The 21469-nt window shown below is 39.9% G+C and overlaps 1 protein-coding gene across 6 annotated transcripts; it reads right to left on the reverse strand.

Moving 5' to 3' along the window:
• Positions 1-917: 917 nt before the first annotated feature.
• Positions 918-21135, reverse strand: scn1laa (sodium channel, voltage-gated, type I-like, alpha). Of its 6 annotated transcripts, none has more exons than XM_041056426.1 (27): positions 20872-21135; positions 20204-20322; positions 19897-19986; positions 19658-19786; positions 19174-19265; positions 18316-18532; positions 18079-18174; positions 17789-17930; positions 16497-16703; positions 14806-15075; positions 14029-14224; positions 13853-13857; positions 13186-13318; positions 12822-13060; positions 12553-12726; positions 12092-12448; positions 11432-11902; positions 9903-10032; positions 9641-9795; positions 9151-9324; positions 8877-8999; positions 7306-7578; positions 5422-5478; positions 4801-4938; positions 4539-4643; positions 4164-4434; positions 918-4050 (listed from the first exon to the last, which is right to left on the reverse strand). In XM_041056426.1, exons 1-27 carry the CDS (start codon positions 21133-21135, stop codon positions 2858-2860), a joined length of 5820 nt encoding a protein of 1939 aa, XP_040912360.1. In that variant the 3' UTR covers positions 918-2857. The 6 variants fall into 6 exon arrangements, with proteins under 6 accessions (XP_040912360.1, XP_040912359.1, XP_040912357.1 ...); XM_041056425.1 differs by lacking the exon at positions 13853-13857 and adding an exon at positions 11254-11265 and having other exon boundaries at positions 9903-10022; positions 11437-11902; positions 13937-14224; positions 18079-18139; positions 18260-18532; XM_041056423.1 differs by lacking the exon at positions 13853-13857 and adding an exon at positions 11254-11265 and having other exon boundaries at positions 9903-10022; positions 11437-11902; positions 13886-14224; positions 18079-18139; positions 18260-18532.
• Between the last annotated feature and the right edge of the window lie 334 nt (positions 21136-21469).

Consider the following 21469-nt stretch of genomic DNA (forward strand, 5'->3'; position numbering starts at 1 on the left):
TCACCAGACATGTTTTGATTTATGCATATCAGAGAGATGGGGGCAGTTTTTGACATATCATTTTGACTGAGCGCAGATTAATGTGCAGACTCATGCTTACACAGAATATGTAAAATAAAATACCTCTCTACGTCAAAAAAACAAAAAAACAAACAAACAAAACAAAGAAGCTTGTGGGAAAAGAAAGGAATTCCTCTATCACTCAATCATAAACTTTTGTCTTGGGTGCAGGTCTGGTTTGCCATTCCTCGTCAACAACAGACATCAGCCTCTATGCTTTGACTTGGAGACATATAAGACTCGCCCTCTCTGACCCCTGCTACTCTTTTCATTGGTCATTATAAACAAAATACTGTGGATTTATAAGAGCTTTTTCAAAATCACACAGACTAAATTCTGACCAGAAAAAAATATGTACAATATCAATGAATAAGAAAATATTTTGTCACACTAGTTTTAGAATCTTTGCATTGGTTTCCTGTGAGTGAAAGCGCTTGTGCACATCACAGTATATTATGGATATTATACACATTTAGTGTTTGAATAAGTAACTTGAAACTTCAAGGTACATAAGCAATTTGCATAGGCAAATAAGGCACACAATGTGCCTGCATATAACAAAAAACAAATGAAGCACACAGCTGGTGACAACTTCAGACCCAAAACAATGTGGATAATAAATGATAAAGCTCAGGCTCATAAAAAAATAATAAATAAATAAATAAATAAATAAATAAATAAATACTGGCTCACTTTGGGAGAACCTCTAACCCAACTCCCACAAAAAAGAAATACCAAACAGTAATTACAATAGGACCTTACATGTAATATATAAAAGTATTTTAAATATCTTGATAAAATAAATGAATATTTTAGGCATACTTGAGGTACATGTAATCTTTATTCTTTTGGCTTTTCACTGAAATGGGTTATAGCAGTGTCTCGCATGCACTTTATTTATACACTACAAGCATTATGCATATGAATGATGGGAGATGTTAATTTTTATGTAATCAAAACATTCTTTCATTATGCATAAAGTATAGTGTAAGTATTGAAAGTTTTAATTACATGCAATATACTTACATGAATGGAATTATATTTTTATAATATGGAACGACAGGTGTTCTTGTGACACAGTTTCGGATGGATGTAATGGGAAGAACTGACAAATGTTACACAACTAACTGCCACTATAAAATGTAAACGGTAGGAAACAGGCAAGGGCACATGAGATGTGTGATGCCATGTCCTTGAGACAATCATTCAGAATATTCTGAGCCATCTTTGATCCAATTTAGATATTTATCATGATAAAGACTGAGAGGTAAACTGTGTAAAAACAGTTTACAAAGCAGACTAAAAACATAAAAGAGCAGCTACCAATTTTTTTTTTTTTACGGTCACAATTTCCAAAAAAAAATATGCAGTTAAAGTTTGAATAAAAAGAGCTTAGACAGCATAATCATAAAACATCACCAGTAATCAAACAGAGGAGTTTGTCCATATAACATTTACATTTTTCACCTCACAGCTCCTGCTGGATGTATATTCCTATCTGCCCAAATACAACAAAACATGGAGAATATATTTGGTTTCATATGACAGGTAATAAATAGTAATAATGTTTCATAAATTCCATAATTGCATAATCATTATACAATACACACTGAGGTTCATCATCAAAAACAACTAAGAAAGAAGACAGACAAAATGAAGAAACTTTAACTGATGCTGCTGTGCTACAATATTACAGATGATCTCCCCCTAGAGCAAATTGTCCTAGGTTTGTGGTTAAGCGAGGTAACTTATAACAGGGTCAGTTACAGTGTGCAAACAACACAGTTTTGGTTTTTTTTTTTTGAAGGACAAACCCTCAGTTGAGGAGTCTGTTTTTTTTAGCACAGTTTCATGATAAAATTTGAACATAATTAGAAATGTTTAAATTATAAATTGTATTAACAGCATATAGCAAGCAGAGATGAAGTATGTGAATGATTTCGGTGATTCAATAAAACTGGATGTACAAAGAATTTCTGCAAAGTGTTAGTGCTCTGACACTGATACTCAAACATACTTGACATACTCTGTTGGATTTGTTTGGCTAAAGTCCTCTTTCTGTCATGTGTAAAAAAAAACATCCATGTCATCATCACTGTATAGTTTGCATCATGAAGCATGATGGAGAGGGAGAGAGCCTAATGAAAACAGTACACTCTAGCATGCATAATCATGGAGAAACATTCATGCAGGTCTACATTTACTGTTAACTGCCACAACTCTGACACTGTCTCCTTGGATTTGTCAAGTATTCTAAGTGCTATGAGTTAGCAGGACTAGCCTTAAAGCAATTTTGCTCATAATAAAGGCTACCTCTGAAGGAACAACCCCTTTGAAGAGTAAAAAAAAAAGTATATAAAAAGTTAATTAACCAAACTACGAATTCATAAAGTAATAACATTAAAACATTTTTTTTCTGCTTGAAAAATAAGTCAGTAAGGTAATACAAGAGTGAGTGATATAACAATAATTCAAGACACTGGATAGCAGAACTAGCTGCAATAGAAGTTAAAGCATTAACTAATGTGTCTTTCAGAACACTTTGAGAAATGTTGCCCATCATCACAAACAGTCAAAATTCATCCTGGCACCTGAACACAGCCAAAATGGTCCCACTGCAGTCTGAATGAGCAACCTTTCCATTTAGGCACCAACCTTTAGACTCAAGTAAGCTTGGTCAGTTTGGCATAGATATCCATACTAAGGAAGGGAGCCCGGTGGATGTCTTAGTCATTTTCAAAGGTTGTAAACATTTTGTCATTAATTAAAATGTCTTTGTTGCACCTCCAAGATTCTTTTATATATCTTGCTCTCTGACATCTTTGCTCACAACCTCCTTTTCACTTTTGTCTTTTTCATATTTGTTGTTTCCGTTTGTTGTCATACTGTTACATGATGACTGAGAGGCAGATGAAGGTGCTAATTTACTTTTATCAATGCTAGATTTTTTTTTGAGTTTGTCTGGGACAACAACCTCTTGGTGAATGAGCGTTTTATTCCTTTGAGTATTATCATTCGATGTGTCAGAGGGCTTACCAGTAGCATGATCCCTTGCATACCGTCTGAATGCTCTCTGGATGACAGTGGCTGACATAGCCTCCTGTTTGCGACGGAGAGTGGTAGTGATTGGTTCATAGGACACTTTGGAAGGATTGGAAGCCATGAAGCGCTCCTCCATCTGCTCTCTTAGGATGTCCATCTCCCCACCCTCGCCTAGAACACGTTTTGTGAACGCAAACAGGATGTCCAGGCAGTGAATGCGCTCCCCACTCACCATGGGTAGATCCATGGAGATCAGTTCAAGTCTGTTAGGCTTAGCTATGCGTAATGGTGGGTCCAGAGCATCTGCAAATTCAGACAGCTTATGGTACTCCATGAACTGTGTTGCACGAGGATCAAACCTTTCCCAGACCTCATAAAACATTTCAAAATCATCCTCACTTAGTGGGTCTGCACTCTCCTCAGTGGCCACACTGAAGTTTTCCAGGATGACTGCAATGTACATATTCACCACTATCAGGAAACAGATGATGATATAGCTCACAAAGAAGGCAATTCCCACAGGAGGATTCCCACAGTCTCCTTTAACATAACTGCCAGGATGCTCCGTGGTAGTCTTACAATCATCTTCATGTTTGTTGAGAATGGGAGCTAGTAGGCCATCCCACCCTGCTGAGGTGGTGATCTGGAACAGACAGATCATGCTGTTGCCAAATGTCTCAAAATTAAAAAGGTCATCAATGCCTGCTTCCTTCTTGACATAAGCAAAATTCGACATGCCAAAGATGGCATAGATAAACATCACCAAGAAGAGCAGGAGACCAATGTTGAACAAGGCAGGTAGTGACATCATCAAGGCAAACAAGAGAGTGCGGATTCCTTTGGCACCTTTAATAAGGCGGAGGACGCGGCCAATCCGAGCCAATCGGATGACTCTGAACAAGGTTGGTGAAACAAAATACTTCTCTATCACTTCTGAGAGAAACATACCTAGGGAAAGAAAGCAGAACACATTAAATAAACACATGTATAACACATGTATAGTGAGAAAATGAATGATTATGCATATAGATCTATGGCAAGCGAAAGGAGGTGAGTCGTACCAATGATAGACAGAATGACTACGATGAAATCAAATACATTCCAACCATTTGTGAAATAGTAATGGCGAAGAGAGATCATCTTCAACAAACACTCTCCAGTGAACATGCAAATGAATACGACATTAATCCAGTAGAGAATTGTTTCCTGTTGCTTTGACTGGTCAGCGGTTTCCACCATCATGGCTACCATATTAAGCCATATTAGAATCATTATTACAATATCGAATGCTTGTTTTGTGGTGAAGTCAAAGATGTATGCTTGAATCTTGTTCTGAAAAAGACACAGGGCAGAAACACAGAATTCATTTTAGGTGCTATGAAATTCCTGTGGATTAGCAATGCAGATTACATGCAGTCATGAATAGAGTTACATACTGATGGTCTGGGAATAGGTTTTTGTGGTTTCTTTGACCCCAGCTTTTTCATGGCATTGTAGTATTTCTTCTGTTCTTCAGTCATGAAGATATCTTGACCTCCAAAGTAAAGAGGGAATGTGAGGCATGTTAAATCACTGCAAAGGTGATGAGGAGTTACTGCAGAAAGAGAAACTGGACATAACGTATTTCATAATTGCATTTCCCTTAGAATATCAAGTACAAATATCAAATTTTGTTTAGAAAGTAGATTTGAAACTTATCTTTTTCTTCTGTTGGTTGAAGTTGTCTATGATGACACCAATAAAGAGATTGAGTGTGAAGAAGGCGCCAAATATTATGAAAACAACAAAATACAAGTACATCCTCAGGTTGATCTCATACTCAGGTTGTTCTTCTGGCTATAAAAGTGACAGAAAGCAGAGATATTAGTATGTTGAAGTTAAGACTTAAGATTTCAGTCCTGGCTGATTTGGCCACTGGTGGTAAAAAGTGCAATTTTACAGGCTCTAGAATTCTAAAGGAAGCAAACGCTACTGGATGAGACCTTTGGTGTCTTTGTTTACAGCAAAGCCAAACAAGGTCACATTGTTTTAATAAAGAACTTAGTTACCAAGATCCGCAACCCGCAATCTGAGTTCACATTGCACACAGCATTTTTTCATTTCACAGCTGAATTCTCAATAAAATTATTCTCACCTACATGTTTTTTGTGTTTCTGTTGCCAGACAACAGAACAAGTATGAAACAGTGAATGAAACATAGCCCCTTAAGACAATATGTTAAGCAGCAGTCATTTCCAGGCCATGTCCAAGCTGCTGCTCTGCACTACTTTGATTTAATGAATATAAACAGGATGAGATGTACATCAAAAATGGGATTACCTTGCTTTGAGAGTCCACAGCAGCATACATGATGTCCATCCAGCCCTTGAATGTAGCCTGTATGGACATGGACAATATCAATAAAAATTAAAGCTGCAAGCAGCGATGACGGGCCCTCGCACCCCTTGCGACCCGCGGGAGTCGCAGCCGGCGCAGCCAAGAGTACCAGAGTCCTCCTATGTCCTCTCCTCTTCTCCCCAGTACACGTCATAGTACAAACAGGTTATTTCCTGTTACCAGCAGGGGGCGCCACGAGTAAGGCGGGAGTTTGACATATGGAGCCGTTCAGGGCAGAGCCCTCATCATGCTCATGAAGTTTGAAGATGTTTGGATAAAGTATGTGGACGTGAGAGCCATTCAAAATGTCATGGCAAATTCACCAAACGCCACCGAACTTTGGCGAGCCACAGAGGCCACGCCCTTTAACTTAGAGAAAAGCCTTTGATAACTTTTGATCATCATGGTCTTGAGGTGAGGTCCACCAGATATGAAGTTGATCGGGTGAAATCCCTAGCACGAGTTCGTCCGCATACCAATGGTGGAAAGCACTGAAATTTGGCCGCCAAAAACAAAATGGCCGACTACCTGCTAGGTTGAGGTCATGGTGTCAAGAGACTTTTTTGTGCGTCAGGAAGTGTTCTTTATGTGTACCGATTTTCATCTTCGTACTCCAAAAAAACCCATATGGAGAGGGGTATTTTAAATCTTCAAGGGGGCGCCGTTGAGCCATTTTGCCCCGCCCAATTACAAAAACCCCATCAGAGTCTAGGACCAGCCCCCAAGAACGTGTGTATGAATTTTTAGGATCATAGGAGGTGGTTAAGGTCATTACAAATCCAAACGTAATTTCACGGCGAGGGATCGTCAGTTGCCGCGCCGCCACACAGATGCCATTGCACCCAGCTTCACGGCCTTTATAATGTAGCTTCACCAAGTAGTTGGGAAGGTTGTAGAGCAGAAACCAAGCCGATGGTGTCAACTATTAAGGAGCAGTACACTTCAGAGTAAAAATAGGTCATTTCCTGTTACCAGCAGGGGACGCCACGAGTAAGGCGGGAGTTTGACATATGGAGGCGTTCAGGGCAGAGCCCTGATCAAGCTCATGAAGTTTGAAGATGTTTGGATAAAGTATGTGGACGTGAGAGCCATTCAAAATGTCATGGCAAATTCACCAAACGCCACCAAACTTTGGCGGGCCACAGAGGCCACGCCCTTTAACTTAGAGAAAAGCCTTTGATAACTTTTGATCATCATAGTCTTGAGGTGAGGTCCACCAAATATGAAGTGGATCAGGTGAAATCCCTAGCACGAGTTCGTCCGCATACCAATGGTGTATTTCGCCAAAATCGCCAACTTCCGACCACAATGGCGGACTTCCTGTTGGGTTGAGGTCATGGTGTCAAGAGACTTTTTGGTGTGTCTCGGTATGATCAACATGTGTACCAATTTTCATGCACCTATGACAAACTAAGCCCAATGGGAGGGGGGTTTTGAAAATTTCAAGGGGGCGCTGCGGAGCCATTTGGCCCCCCCCATTTACAACGACCACAAAATATCAAATTTTTCACCAGACCTGATGAGTGTGCAAAATTTCAGGCGTTTTAGAGCATGGGAAGGGGTTGAAAAATGCAGTTGTTTGGGAGGAATAATAATAATAATAATAATAATAATAAACATTAGAAAAACAATAGGGCCTTCGCACCACTCGGTGCTCGGGCCCTAAATATACTGCACTAACCCTTTGATCTTTCCATCATTGCCAATTTTCCACCAATTCCACAAATAACACATTGACATGCTTACAACATTAACATACAATTGTTATAATAAAATAAAAACAAATTGTGTGATTATCTAACATTTACAAATTATTTAGTTCCTTACCACTTGCAGTAATGCAAGGTAACCCATTCCCACGTTGTCAAAGTTGATTTTGACATTCTTCCAGCGAGTAGCATTGCCATGAGCCAAACATTCATTCTTGTATCGCACGTCTGATGGAAGGAAACGCTCATCTGTGGTTCTGTTGACACAATGGTAGAACTTCCCCGCAAATAAGTTGACTCCCATGATGCTGAAGATGAGCCAAAATATGAGACATACCAGCAGCACATTGAAGATGGAAGGAATGGCTCCTAGCAGGGCATTGACAACTACCTGTACACCAAGACAGAAACAAACCCTGTTTGTACAGCAGACAGAGACTTCTGAATGTCTGGTTGATACACAACACTGCATACTCTGGTAATGGTAAGAACAGGAAAACACAAGAGTGGATGTTTCAGTGCCAACATACACATCAGCATGAGCTTATCACAGCTATGACTAAGACTAAAGTTCCGATACAATGGTAACTGCATGGTAAAGGTGGGAAAATAATTAGGTGAGGAGGCAGGAGATCAATCAGATAGTAGTATTCTATGTATCTAAAGTGGTTTTAATGGGTTACATCTAAATTTAAGAGAAACATTGAAACAAAACACCTTGTAGAGGCAGGAGGACGCCACAAAATTTGCTTACTGTAAACAGAAACATAAATAAAACATGAAGAAATCATGTTAAAGAACTGAGCAAACAATATCCAAAACAGTGAAATGAATGTAGAGCTACTGATGCACATGAGAAACTGTTCATGCAAATGAGGGAATTCACTGGCTACCACGTGAGGAAAGACCATCATCATAACAGTGCTGTAAATCTAGACCACCACAGTATGAAAGCAACTAATCAATATGTTACATTGATTTCAGCAGCTGACAACCCTCCCCTTTAAGTTACATAAGTTACCAACTCCTGTTTAGACTGTGCTTGCATTGCACAGCAAAATACTGTAATGGTATGAGAAGTAACAAAATTGTTACTTTATTTTTGTTACAACAGACAAGGCACCACCTAAAGGACTTTCTGGGAAATCTGCTTATTTGATTTCTTGCTAAGAGTTAGAGGGGTGGAGCTATACCACTGTTGTATCTGTCTGTTAAATATGAAGGACCACTGCATTGTTGGATACTTATCAGAAAGTAGTGTACAGTGTGTCACAGATGCTACTGTTTTGTTTTTTTGTTTTTTTTGCTCCCTTGCGGAATTTTTAAGGGTACTGTATAGTGAGTATATTTTCATACTCAGAACAGGGAAACTCAAATTGCCAAACTATTGTTTTAATCAAAATCCTGTGTCACTGGTCTATAATTAGAGAATAATTTGAAAGAAAGTCATATAATAAACTATCATTTAAATATTTCAGAAAACCCCGAGGACAAATACAAAAACCATTGGAGAAAGAGGATAAGGAAAAGAGAGGAATGCTTCATTTACATGCAACAAATCTTTGGGGTTTCTGCTGCTCTTCTGCAGAGTGAGACTTCAGAGTGCCTGTGCTCTGTATCAGTGCAGTGAGCTGGCGGCAGACAGTGCACCATGACTCAGAGTGGATGAGGAAATCTAATGACCCTTACCCTCATGCCCTCGAATCGTGACAAGGCTCTCAGGGGCCTCAGAGCTCGCAGGGTTCTCAGAGATTTGATGGCACCGAGATCAGAATATCCCATGATGTTGGCTACCATACTGACCAGTGAGACCTGGAACACATGCACACACACGTTGAAAGTAGACACATTACTCTCAGTAAGGAGACACATAACACGCAATTCATTCTAAGTAAATAAACGCATACGACTTGTGTAAAAAAAACTTGAGTGTTTCTATAAGAGCAAAGGTGTTTCAACCTACATCAACAATGATGAAGTCAAGCCAGCACCAGGCATTTGTGAAGTACTTGGCGAATCCATATGCCACCCACTTCAATAACATCTCCAGAATGAAGATGTAGGTGAAGATTTTGTCTGCAAACTCCAACACCGTCTTAATGGTCTTCCTTTTTTCAATGTAGATATCTTCAAATGCCTTGATGTGAAGAAAATTATAGTGAATAAATAACTGTGAATCTGAATACAATTTCAGGAATGCAAAAACAATCACTGAAAGAAACCGTCCCTGTTAATGTTATAGAAAGCTCTGAGGAGTAACTTGTAAATGCTTGACATCCAAAATATATTCATTACAAGGGAAAGTTGCCTTGTCTTATTCAAAATCTCAAATTTACATTACACAGCAAACTTTTCTACATTGGTACCAAAACCATAGCAGCAGAAAAGACTGTTAAAGGTGAGACTGAGACAAAAATAACTTTACGGACATTTTACATCCGGCAGACACTTACCAGCGCCCCACTGCTAAGCAGGATCATGAAGATGATGAAGCTCTCAAACCAGTTGTGCTCCACTATTAGGTAGCAGGTCTTTCTCAGGTTCCACCACACTTTCCACCAGCCCACATACACATTTACCTGACAGCACTGGAACTTTTGCACACAGCCTTGGCAGAGACAAAGGGGAGATAGTGATTTAGTGTAAGCATCAGATTAACACCAATGCTGTAGTAGTAGACTCAGTGGTGGCGGCTGTGGTTGCAGCAGTATTCACCATCAGGAAAGCAGGCATCAGGATCCAAAGACTCTATTTGTTCGATGTCTATAGATTCTCTCTCCCCAGCTGCCATACCATCCACAGTGCTGCCCTCGGAGGAGCTGAGCTGTTCATCGTCTTCTACAATCTGCGGAAGAAGCAGAGTAAAACTAGTCTTAGGTGAGCAAATATAATAGAACCATGGTAAATGTAAGGGTCTGACATGTTGAGAGCCTGTCATTCCACATCTCTTCTCAAAGTAATTTTTACAAAAAAGTTAAAAAAAAAAAACGCTTGCACAAGACATGTATTTGGTATGTTTTAATTGCAACTGAAACAGATATCTGCTGTCTGTTTAAGGAAGTTGTGAGGACTCACTGACATGCAGTCAGTTCAAAACTGAATCAAATGAATGATGGCTAAATTGAAGAACATGCATGAATCAGTATTTGTTGCTCATAAACACAGAAGCCAATAAGGAGTCCACATTACACTCATCAACTCTATTTATGTGGAGAAAATACCAGACTCTCACAGTTTTTTGACAGGTAGAGACAAAAGAGACACAGTACTTTGCAGTCAGTCCTATATAATGTATACTATATATATATATATAAAAACTAGAGACACTGTACAACAGTCAGAAGGCTAACTGTTGTACAGTTGCCACATCGTCTCTCCTTCAGCCTGTTGTTGTATGGCTTTCTACAGGGTGTGTCTCCTAATAGCTGATAGATGAGAACAGCTTGAATGCCTTCCTGGAGAATGCAGGAGCAGTGGGCTGTCCTGGGACCAGCTAATGCAGTGCAGGCAATGATGTAAGCATGTTACTGCCATATACTGTGAGCACTGAATTCAGTGTTGTGTTGCCACTCCATTTATTCTGTTTCTGTCAGAGGTGCGTCATTTTAAATTAGAGTAAAGTCAAGATTACACTGTGGAAATTGAATATGTTGTTAAGTGTTGTTTTTTAATTTTATGTACATATATATCCTTGAGTGGTTAATGTAAATGAGGCAAACAATTGTTGACATGAGTATAACATACTATATGGTAAAGTGTTGCTAAAAGCAGCAGCAAGCAAGCAGAACCAATGACACTGCTTACAGATCTTCACGGAAAATATTGCAAATTAGCAACGATAACCTTGCAACAATTATACATAGACAGTCCGTGTGTTTATTTTTTTTCTTTCACACTGTGAGCTTTTATACACAGCAAACAGCCCCCTTAAGAGGAAGATTCAGCTCACCAGCTCTCAGACTTAAATGGCACAATATAATCTGCGCACTGGTATCTTCCTGTCTATATGGCCTCTCATTAAAGGGTCATGGTATGTGGGATCTTAAAGGGAAATGTCACATTGCACACTTATACCTTGCTGTCATGGCTAACTGCCTAAAAGTGACTTCTGCAAAGGAACATCCTACTTCCTTCTATATCCTGCTTGTGATATGGATGATAAGACGTGATTTCAAAGGAGTATTATTTCTGACAGTAAAGGCAACTTGACCAATCAGGCCGATCCACAAAAGCATCCTTACCACATGACATCCTGCTGGATCAGATGAGGCACTGCTGAAATCCTCCGTGTTGAGGTTTTCAAAGTCAGACTCACCCACAGCGATAGGAACAGTGACTGTCAGACTAGGATTGTTGATGAACGACATTATAGAATCATCACTCTTGCTGCTGACTATGTACTTGTCTCCATTTTTGTCCACGCCAGTCACATCTCCATTGCTATTCTTAGCAAAGTCTTTGATGGTATGGTTGGGGACACCATTCGGCCCTAAAGGTTTGTGGAGCTCATCCAGTGCTTTGTCATCACATTTCCCTTTCTTTTTATTACTGAGACTGCTGCACCTGCTTCGAAGCACGGACTTGACGAAGGCAATGCCTCTGTGAATCCGTCCAATGGCAATCTGCAAATTGTTCATCTCATTGTCATCATCCGTCGCTGCCAGGTTGTCGGCACTGAATGAACTCAGCAACAGGGCCAGGAACAGGTTCAGCACCTAGTAGATAATGACATTACTTAGTGTACGGCTGTGTTATATTCTAGCATTTGTACTTTATGATAAGAACAAAACATGTAGCTATAAAACTGCATTACGAATGGTTATTCTTTAAATCAATCAGCATCATCATCTAAAAGGCTGTGACGAGTTGGACTCATGAATTGACAATAAGAGATGATAATGTACCACAAGGTTTCCAATAACCATGACCATCATGTAGACAATGATGCACATGGCCGTCCCAGCCACCTCCATACAGTCCCACATGGTCTCTATCCACTCTCCACAAAGCACTCGGAACACAATGAGGAATGAATGGAAGAAGTCATTCATGTGCCAACGGGGCAGAGTGCAGTCAAGAGAGATTTTACACACACAGTCCTTGTAGCTCTTTCCGAACAACTGCATGCCCACCACAGCAAAGATGAAGACGATAATGGCCAGCACCAAGGTCAGGTTGCTCAAAGCCCCCACTGAATTCCCAATTATTTTGATCAGTGTGTTAAGAGTGGGCCACGATTTAGCCAACTTGAATACTCTCAGCTGTAAAAAGAAAAGAAAAGAAAACATCATCAGTCATTTCACACGTTTCTGAAGTGCAGCTGAACACATAAGGCATGACACATACAGTAAATATTTAGCCTTACCAGTCGGAATGATCTCAGAACAGACATGCCACCCATTTTTTCCAGACAAAGCTCAATCAAGCTTAAACTGACTATGATTCCATCAAAAATATTCCATCCCTCCTGAAAGTAATAGTATGGATCCAGTGCAATAATCTTGAGGACCATTTCAGCAGTGAAGATGCCAGTGAATACCTTTATTTAAAAAAACAGAAATACTGGCCATTAATAAACATGATACCTATTTTGGAAAAACATTTTCAGCATGCTACACTCTACACTCCACTCACCAGATTCCCCACAGACAGCATCTTGGAGAAATTTGTGGTCATTGGATAATGGTCCATGGCCATAAACAATGTGTTGAGTACAATGCAGATGGTGATGGTGAGGTCCACGAATGGGTCCATCACAATTAGTTGCACCACCCTCTTGATCTTTAACCATGCTGGACAACATTCCCAGATGAGGAAGGTTTGGGCAAAATTGTACCAGCAAGGATGACACTTCTGCCTCGACTCTTCAAGCTCTGATGCACCAGATGATGACAGAACAAAAATGAGTATATTTGTACAAGAAAAAATTATATTATCTTATCTATTATCCACGCTTTAATAAAGATATGATACTCATGCCTTGTTGTAGTATACCTACCCTCCATTGTGCTGGTTATGACACTAGCTACGCTAAAGGCTCTTTGCCTGGCCTCTGGGCCATCAAGGAAGTCCATACACTCCTGGTTTGTTTCTCCGCCATCTTGTTTGTACTCTGTGTCAGTGGTGTCAGCCTAGAGATAGAGATGATTGTTACAGATCCAACTGTGTTACAGAAAATAACTTAACACATGGCTGTGGATGCACAGCAGCTACAAACAAGAATTAAAGGGTCAGCGTTTTGTGTTACTAACACCGTGCTATGCAGCAAAAATTAACTGTTCATCAGAAAGCTGCATATTTCTAATAAGAATATCTTACTGTAAAGCTCATATCAAATTTTTAAAAATGTAACGGCTAACTAACACACAACTACCACCTTCTCTCAGTGTACCATGAGTGTACCAAAAGAGTTTTCAAAATAGTCCCTGCTTGCAAATGTAACTTTAACACAAAACAATTCAATAAGTAAACACAGCTAACCAATAGCTGCATGGAACATAGGAAACAATTTAAAACCTTTTCCATGGTTTGGAAAATGATCAGTGATTACGTCAAGTATTGCTAGTGTGATTTGTTCTCAATGGCCTGAAATATACATGGTGTGAGTCAGACACAGCTACAGGAAATTGAAATAAGACCAGCTGGATTAGACAACCCTTTCTTACATTGTCTCCGACGGAAGCCATATCTAGTGTCACTGTAGGCAGAAGGAGCCCCACAGGTGACGATGGAAGAGAATTCCCACCCACCAGAGACACGACCCCATTGCAGTCTACAGAGCTGTGCTTGATTCCATTGGGTGGAAGCAGAAGATGCGACAAGAAGCTGCACTGGCTTATACTGCTGCTGCGTCGATCAAACCTCTGGGGAAGAAATAAAGAGCCCCTTCGACTCAGGTTGTCCCCAAAAATGCTGTTCTCATCGTCAGCAAACTCATTCTCTGAGCCAACGTCCTGTGCTTGGCTTCGGAAACTGAAAAGGCTGGTCCTGCTGTTGCGTCTGGATGAGAACAGGGGTCCACGAAAACTCAGAAAGGACTAGGAAAGAAAGATATTCTTCAGAAGATATATGATACATGCTGACTGTAAAGAACAAAGTACGGCGATGACAATGACTGTGCAACTGAAAAAAAGTGATTTCTGCGATGAGGTGAAGAAAAAACCTGCAAGATGATGATGATGATGATGCAAAATTAAAAATACATGTTGGTAATGACCAGGAACGGTAACAATGGTGATCATGATGAAGAAAAAGATGATGATGATGACGACTGTAAGAAGGAAAACTGTAAAATTAAAAATGCATCCTGATGGTGATTGAAAATTACAAGAATATAAGAAGTTGATGATGATGAAGAAGAAGAAGATGATGATTGCAAGGATGATGATGATGGTGATTATGATACCGAAAAAGAAAAAAAACTGTCATTGCGATAGCAGTGAAAGAAACATTGCATTAAGCTTAGCTGTATGTCATGAAAGTTTGCACAAAATCTGTCAGCAACTCATGAGGGATGAGGAAAATTAGGAAAATTAGCAAAAATACATAGCGAATTATTGAACGTGTACAGTACTGAATGCTGTTTTCTCAGACAAATCACACTGTGTTGGCAACAAACCTGATGTGCGGATGAGCATTTCATGTCATAGTTGAGCAGGTTTGCATCCACAGAGAAGCGGCAGCGAGCCTTCTTTATACTGTCCTGCGACTCTGATTTAGGGAACTTCTCATCAGCCCCTTTGCCCTCCTCCTCCTTCCTTTTTCTTCGCCTGTTGCGTCTCTCTTTGGCACTTTTGGAGCTGAACTTGGAGGTGTCAGAGGAGCTCTCAGTGCCACCCGGTTTGTCACTGACCTCCTTGGTTTCAGCAGCAGCTGCAGTTGCCACTGCCTAGAGGAGGAAATAGAGGAGGAAATAGAGGAGGAAATAGAGGAGGAAATAGAGGAGGGGTGGGGGGCGGGATAAATCTCTGTGATTCTTATATTGTCTCTGTGTTGGAGATATGTTCAACTTCATAGACGTGTTCATGAAGATGTTAAGGTTTAATTTCAAGCTTCCGAGTACTTTGGTGTTTTGAGAACCAAGGAAATTCAAGAGCACACAACATTTTTATACTATATATAGCTTACTTAATGAAAAAACAGAAGGCCAGCTCTATCACTGAGCCACTGCCCCACCTACCACTCACCAGTTGCAGCCCACAGGCCCAGAGTCTGACATCTTCTCCCCTTCACTCACCTAATGACTCTCCTGCACCTTCTGACAGTACAGCTACTCTAAGTTTTACTGCTGATCAAGTGAGGAGAGAGTTGGAGAGGCTCCATCCCGGAAAAGCACCTGGACAGGATGGCATAAGCCCACATGTACTTAAAGCATGTGGGAGCCGGTTGTGTGGAGTCCTGCAGCACCTGTTCAACATGAGCCTGTACCACCAGAGAGTCCCAGAGCTATGGAAAACATTGTGCCTGGTCCCAGTGCCTAAGAAAGGACGCCCTGCGGGACTGAATGACTACATGCTAGCTCTAACCTCCCACATAATGAGGGTCATAGAAAGGTTGGTCCTGGCACACCTGAGAAACAGCTGTTCTAGGAACAGACTGGTGCAGCCCAGATGTTTAAAGGAGTGCTACAGCAAGTCCTTTCTGCCTGAGGCCATCAGACTGTGTAATACACTTGTAGCTTCCAGAACTGTGCACTGAATTTTATTTGAATTTCATTTAGGTTCTTAATCTGTCTATTTATAATTGTATTGTTTTGTATGTTATGTAAATATGTGCTGCTATGGCAAACTAATTTCCCTCCGGGATTATTAAAGGTTATTGATCTTTATTATCTTAATACGTTGTTTATGGTTGGTTGGCAAAATTTTAATAAACATTATTATACTGATAAAAAATCAAAAGAATTGGCTCTGATCCTACACACATCATCTATACTCTTTACCAATTGGAAACCACACAAGATGGTGGTGGAATCCTTTTTATCAAGTATACAAAGACATATAAGCATTTAAAATCATATCTCAGATATAATAAAAGATATATATAAAAATATACTCACTATTGTGTAGGTAACTGAGGGGCAAGTATTACACATATATTTCTTAGGGAAAAACATTTACAAAAGACAACAAAAATTGTCTTTTCTTTGTGTGTAGTCTTTAAACATGTTGAAGAGTGTATGATATCCATGAAAATATTTCTTTTCAAACTTCAGCATAATCTGTCTAATTTCCGGTACTATAGAACAAGATAGGCAAACAAGATGGTATGGTGAAATAATAACATATATGGGAATGGATCGACGTGTACCTGAGCATCCTCCTGCTGCCGTCTCAGCTGCTCCATCATGGCCTGAAACTCCTCCTCCTTCTCCTTAGCCTCCTTAATGGTGGCCTGGCTCTGCTCCTCATAGGCCATAGCCACTACAGCCAAGATCAAGTTGACCAGGTAGAAGGAACCAAGGAAGATCACCAGCACAAAAAACAACATGTAGGGCTTCCCAGATGCCCGTAATGTCTGGAAGAACACAAACACACACACATACTTTGTGATTTGCTGTTGTGCCACCATGAGGCCAATGTAGCTGATGAGTCTGCTGTGCAGATTCATAGGTCAAACTTTTGCTTCATGTACCCAGTACAATATTGACCACGAATGTAACTAACATGCAGGATAACTGAATCAGGATGCATGTTTTAATGCATACAGCAAACTGTTTGCCTGTTGTTGCTGTGCTCATTATACACCCACTGTTGTTTTCTTCTGTAAGAAATAGCAATTACACTATTTGTAACTGCTATCAAAGTTAAAAAAAAAAAATAGAATCACAGTGCATGACCAAGAGATACTGACACAAAAGACAGCTTGTTGATAGTCCCAAACAGATGATGCTACCAAATTACACACCGTGGTGAAAAGACTTTCTCATGGCAGCTTTGTTTGTTCTCCTTGTTGATATTACAAAGTTAAGCAAAGGCCTATTCACTGGACTCCTATATGCCTTTTTAAGGCCATTCACATTGTGTGTTTGCCTGAGTCATGGTGGGACTCATCTTTGTTACCTATGGCCAAGATGCACCTGCACTTTATTTCGAGGTTTGTTTGAACAGGATGTTCAAAATGTTCCCTTTAATCCCGATATTGTAATATGAGAATGCTTTGTCTTTGACAGCAAGGACGACCTGTTTATGTGTTTGGATATGGAGACAGTACAAATACAGCACCTGGAACCATGCATCAGGTCAACACCTTTTGAGCCTTACAGGGTCCTAATTGCTTTGTTTTTTTGTTTTTTTTCAAGAAATGTTTAAGTTTACAGCAGTCTTTCAACCATTCAGAAACTTAAACACTGTTATACATACATTCATCATGCATCATTCACTGCAACTCACTTCTAGCAGCAGCTATAATTCTCCAAACATATTCTGAGACTTTATGGCTTTCTTCAAAAACATTTTCTTTAAACCAGTCATTATATTCCTTTGATTCGAGTTTTAATTTATATTTACATTTAGTAATTTACATTGTTGCAGCTTGATCAAAAAAGCACAACTGAAAATCACATTTATAAATTATTTGGTCTTCCTACTTCTACTGCCTACCTGCTGGTAAAGGTTTTCCCAGTAATCCTGTGTCATCAGTCTAAACAGAGAAAGGAAGGCCCAGCCAAATGAGTCAAAGCTGGTGTAACCATAGTCTGGGTTCCTTCCCACTCTGAAGCACAGGAACCCCTCCGGACACTGCCTGTAACAAACAGAGAGTCGGTGAAGCTCTGAAGGAATTACATTTCTGCCTATTCATTCAATAATGTTCCGTACCAAAACAGATGCGTCATCCAAGCATTACATTCTATATTTTATCCAGTCTTCCAGCAGTCAGGGAATAAACTTACCCAGCTTCACTGCCGTTTCCACAAAGCAATGGATCTCGTTTGCCAGGAAGGTAATAATAATTACCTGGTGAGCAGAGAAGGAAAACCACTGTTTTGCTATCTGCAGTGAGGACTGTGGTTGCCAGCAGTCTCAACAGTGCAAGCATTCCTAATCACATAACTTCCCATTTATCCCTTACATATGTTGTATCTTTAATGCTTTTATTCCAAGCAGGATCTTCTTGGAGACCAAATAACAGCAGAACAGAGATATACTCACTCTCATTGAGCGAGTACTGAGTCCAGTTGACGGCTGTTTTGTTTTTGGGGACCAGTACACACTTTTGCTTTAGATGGCCCATAAACAACTGCAGCCCTATGAGGGCGAAGACGCTTAAGCAGAAGACGGTGAGGATCATCACATCAGAAAGCTTCTTCACTGACTGGAACAATGCACCAACGATGGTCTTCAGGCCTGACAGATGTAGTATCACTTGTTAACCAAAGTCGTACGCATGTGCAAACAATACTAGAGAACAAGCCATGAGATGAGGATCTTTCACAATTATGGTGTGTTTCAATAGCAAACACTAGAACATTCTGTCCTCAATTTCATGACAATGGAGGTTGTTTACCAGTCAAAACTCAGTGTAGCAAGGAAAGTAACACAAGGAAATTAGGATCATGCCTGTCTGTCAAGTGATGTACATGCAACAATTAATGGGACACACCCTCACCACAGATTACATGACTTTGTGCCTTCATAAACCACAGGCAAAGGAGAGCAAAGGTTGTTCAGGGGGAACACACAAGGCTGTGGTATGACAGTCAAAAAGCTGGATCCAGAAACTGATCCATTAAAGACCCAAAGACACTGATTCATTCATCAATTAGCTCTCACCTGGGATGCCCAAGACTGTGTTTAGGATCGTGGATGTTCAGATTTCTCAAAAACTTTGTGACATATCTGTGATAAGGAGGTGTACAGGTGGGGTCACGGAGCATCCCACACACACATCATGACAGTTGCAAGAGGAGAGGAAATTGCTGGAGAAGGGGAGGTTGAGATGCAGCATGCAAGAGGCAAACAAACACGCATTCGCTCCAACTGCTTACCTGGGATGACTGAAATAGCTTTGAAAGCTCTCAGCACTCTGAATGTGCGAAGAGCTGAAAAGTTGCCTAGGTTTACAAACTCTGTGACATACCTGCGGGGAAACTTAAAATTAATCTGGTGAATTGACTCAGACAGTAACACATTTAACATAGAGTGAAGCCAACAATCCTACTGTAAATACATAAAGTACATGATTACATTTTAGTACATACAATATCAGGTGAAGCAACACTATGAACTGAGACATGCACATTGGTGAAGGTAAAACAATAACAAGGCTACTGTGATGAGTAATAGTAAAAGATATGCACTAGGCCCCAAACTCGTTTGTTTTTGTGAGAAAAACATGGAATAACACCAGCTTTATCCTTTAAGACCTAAAAAATGCTGTTGAACTAAATGATAGCTCTTTGCCATGGAACCTTTCAAGAAAAAGTGCAACAGCCGTTCAAGCATTATTTCAAGTGACTTAAAAGTACTTACGCCATAACAATGACACAGAAATCCAGCCAGTTCCAGGGATCTCTTAGAAATGTGAACTTTCCTATACAAAACCCTCGAGCTAAAGTTTTAACGAGGAATTCAAAGGTATAGATTGCAGTGAATGTATATCTGTTGGTAAAAAATAATGCATCTGTTAGTCTACATGGCATTCATGTGTGTGACAAATTTATGATACAGCATGTATATGTGATTCAATGTGAAACTCATAGAAAACTTACTCTACATTCTTTGCCCATTCAGGTGGTCTGCTCAGTGTCATGAATGCACAGTTGGTGAGGATAGTGCACATGATCACCACATTGAACAATTTACAGGCAGTTGTCAAGGAAGTCATTTGTTTTACTGTGGAATTAAAACCTTTTGGGTATAATTTATCACATCTCCAACAAAGGAGCAATGTAAACAGTACACCCTTGGCTTATTTTGACAAAGTAATCGGGTATAGGTAAGAAACCACAGATTTAGTGTGGGCTCAACAAAAACATAATTAATGCGTATCAAATTAATATTGTGATGAAAGGATATGAGTGTACCAAAATCTTAATTGATATTCTTCTAAGAGGGTTGAAGGGACTCAGGAGGTACAAGGCAGGATCGGCGTTGAAGCGGAAGATGACCTTTCTTTTGTTTAATACTATGAAGGTCTGAGAGAAAAAGAGAGATATATGAAAATATTTCTATTAGACTGACTTGCAATGTCTCAGTATGGTTTAAAAAAATAATAATTGAAAGAATCATACGATTACTTACAAATGCTAATCAAAGAGTACTTTAGCCCCATCATTTACAGTACACCTTTCAGTGTACAAATCATTAGTCATGTTTTGTATATTGCTGATGAACCTCATATAAATCCTTTTTACTCGCCTCGTATTCCTCTCATCTAAGACTCAAAGCCTCTGGATGACAGCGCTGCCATAATAGCAAATGCACACAGTGATAAATGAGAGTCCTCATTAGAACTCTATATCAGCCTCTTTAGTTTTTAACCTCGTATAAAGTATATGAATGAACACAGTTAAGATAAAATGCCCCTGTGAAAGTTCATTCTTGTTTATTCTCTGAAATAGCAGTTCAGTACTTAGGTCTTATGAAAATGATGACGAGCAAACTATATTTGTAGAAGAAAGTTTTTTTTTTTTTTTTTGGGTCAAAATCAAATCAAAATTTGAATCCTGATTTAAAAAACCTACTTTCTGATTACAGTAGTAGGGATCCAGGTCCTCCAGCGGCGTCGACACCATGCCTTTAGGAATGTCCCCATACAGAAGAGGGAGTGATTTGCCTGCCTCCAGGTCACGGCTGGGCTTGAGCGCATTTTCATCATTGCGTTTTTTCTTCTCGCCCTTGGGTTTCTTGGCGTTCTCCTCAGCAATCTTTCCCTCGATGGCTTTGAGGGACTCACGACTAAAGGGGACAAAGCTGTCTGGACCTGGTGGTACAAGCAGCTGTGCCATCTTTTCATCCTGCACCTTCAGAGTGAACAGCTAGCCTCCAGCATGAGAAAGGCCTGAGGGTCAGAATAGATAAGGAGCTCAGATTAGAGGTTGACATCGCTTTGAAAAGCAGACTTATATTGTCACTTATATTGAAATATTATTCAATTGAAAATAATATTTAATGATTAATGTGTAATCTTAACCTCAGGCTAATCATCTCTATTTCTGGAAACAAATTCCTACCAACAAACTATGTGAACAGCTTCAGATGGAGAAGAGGAAGTTGGGTGTGATACAGTTCTCTGGTCAGAGATCGTCATCTCAGGAAGTGGCAGGCTATAATGAGCCTAGA

This window comes from Toxotes jaculatrix, chromosome 15 (genome assembly GCF_017976425.1).
Source record: "Toxotes jaculatrix isolate fToxJac2 chromosome 15, fToxJac2.pri, whole genome shotgun sequence".
Lineage (NCBI taxonomy): Eukaryota > Metazoa > Chordata > Actinopteri > Toxotidae > Toxotes > Toxotes jaculatrix.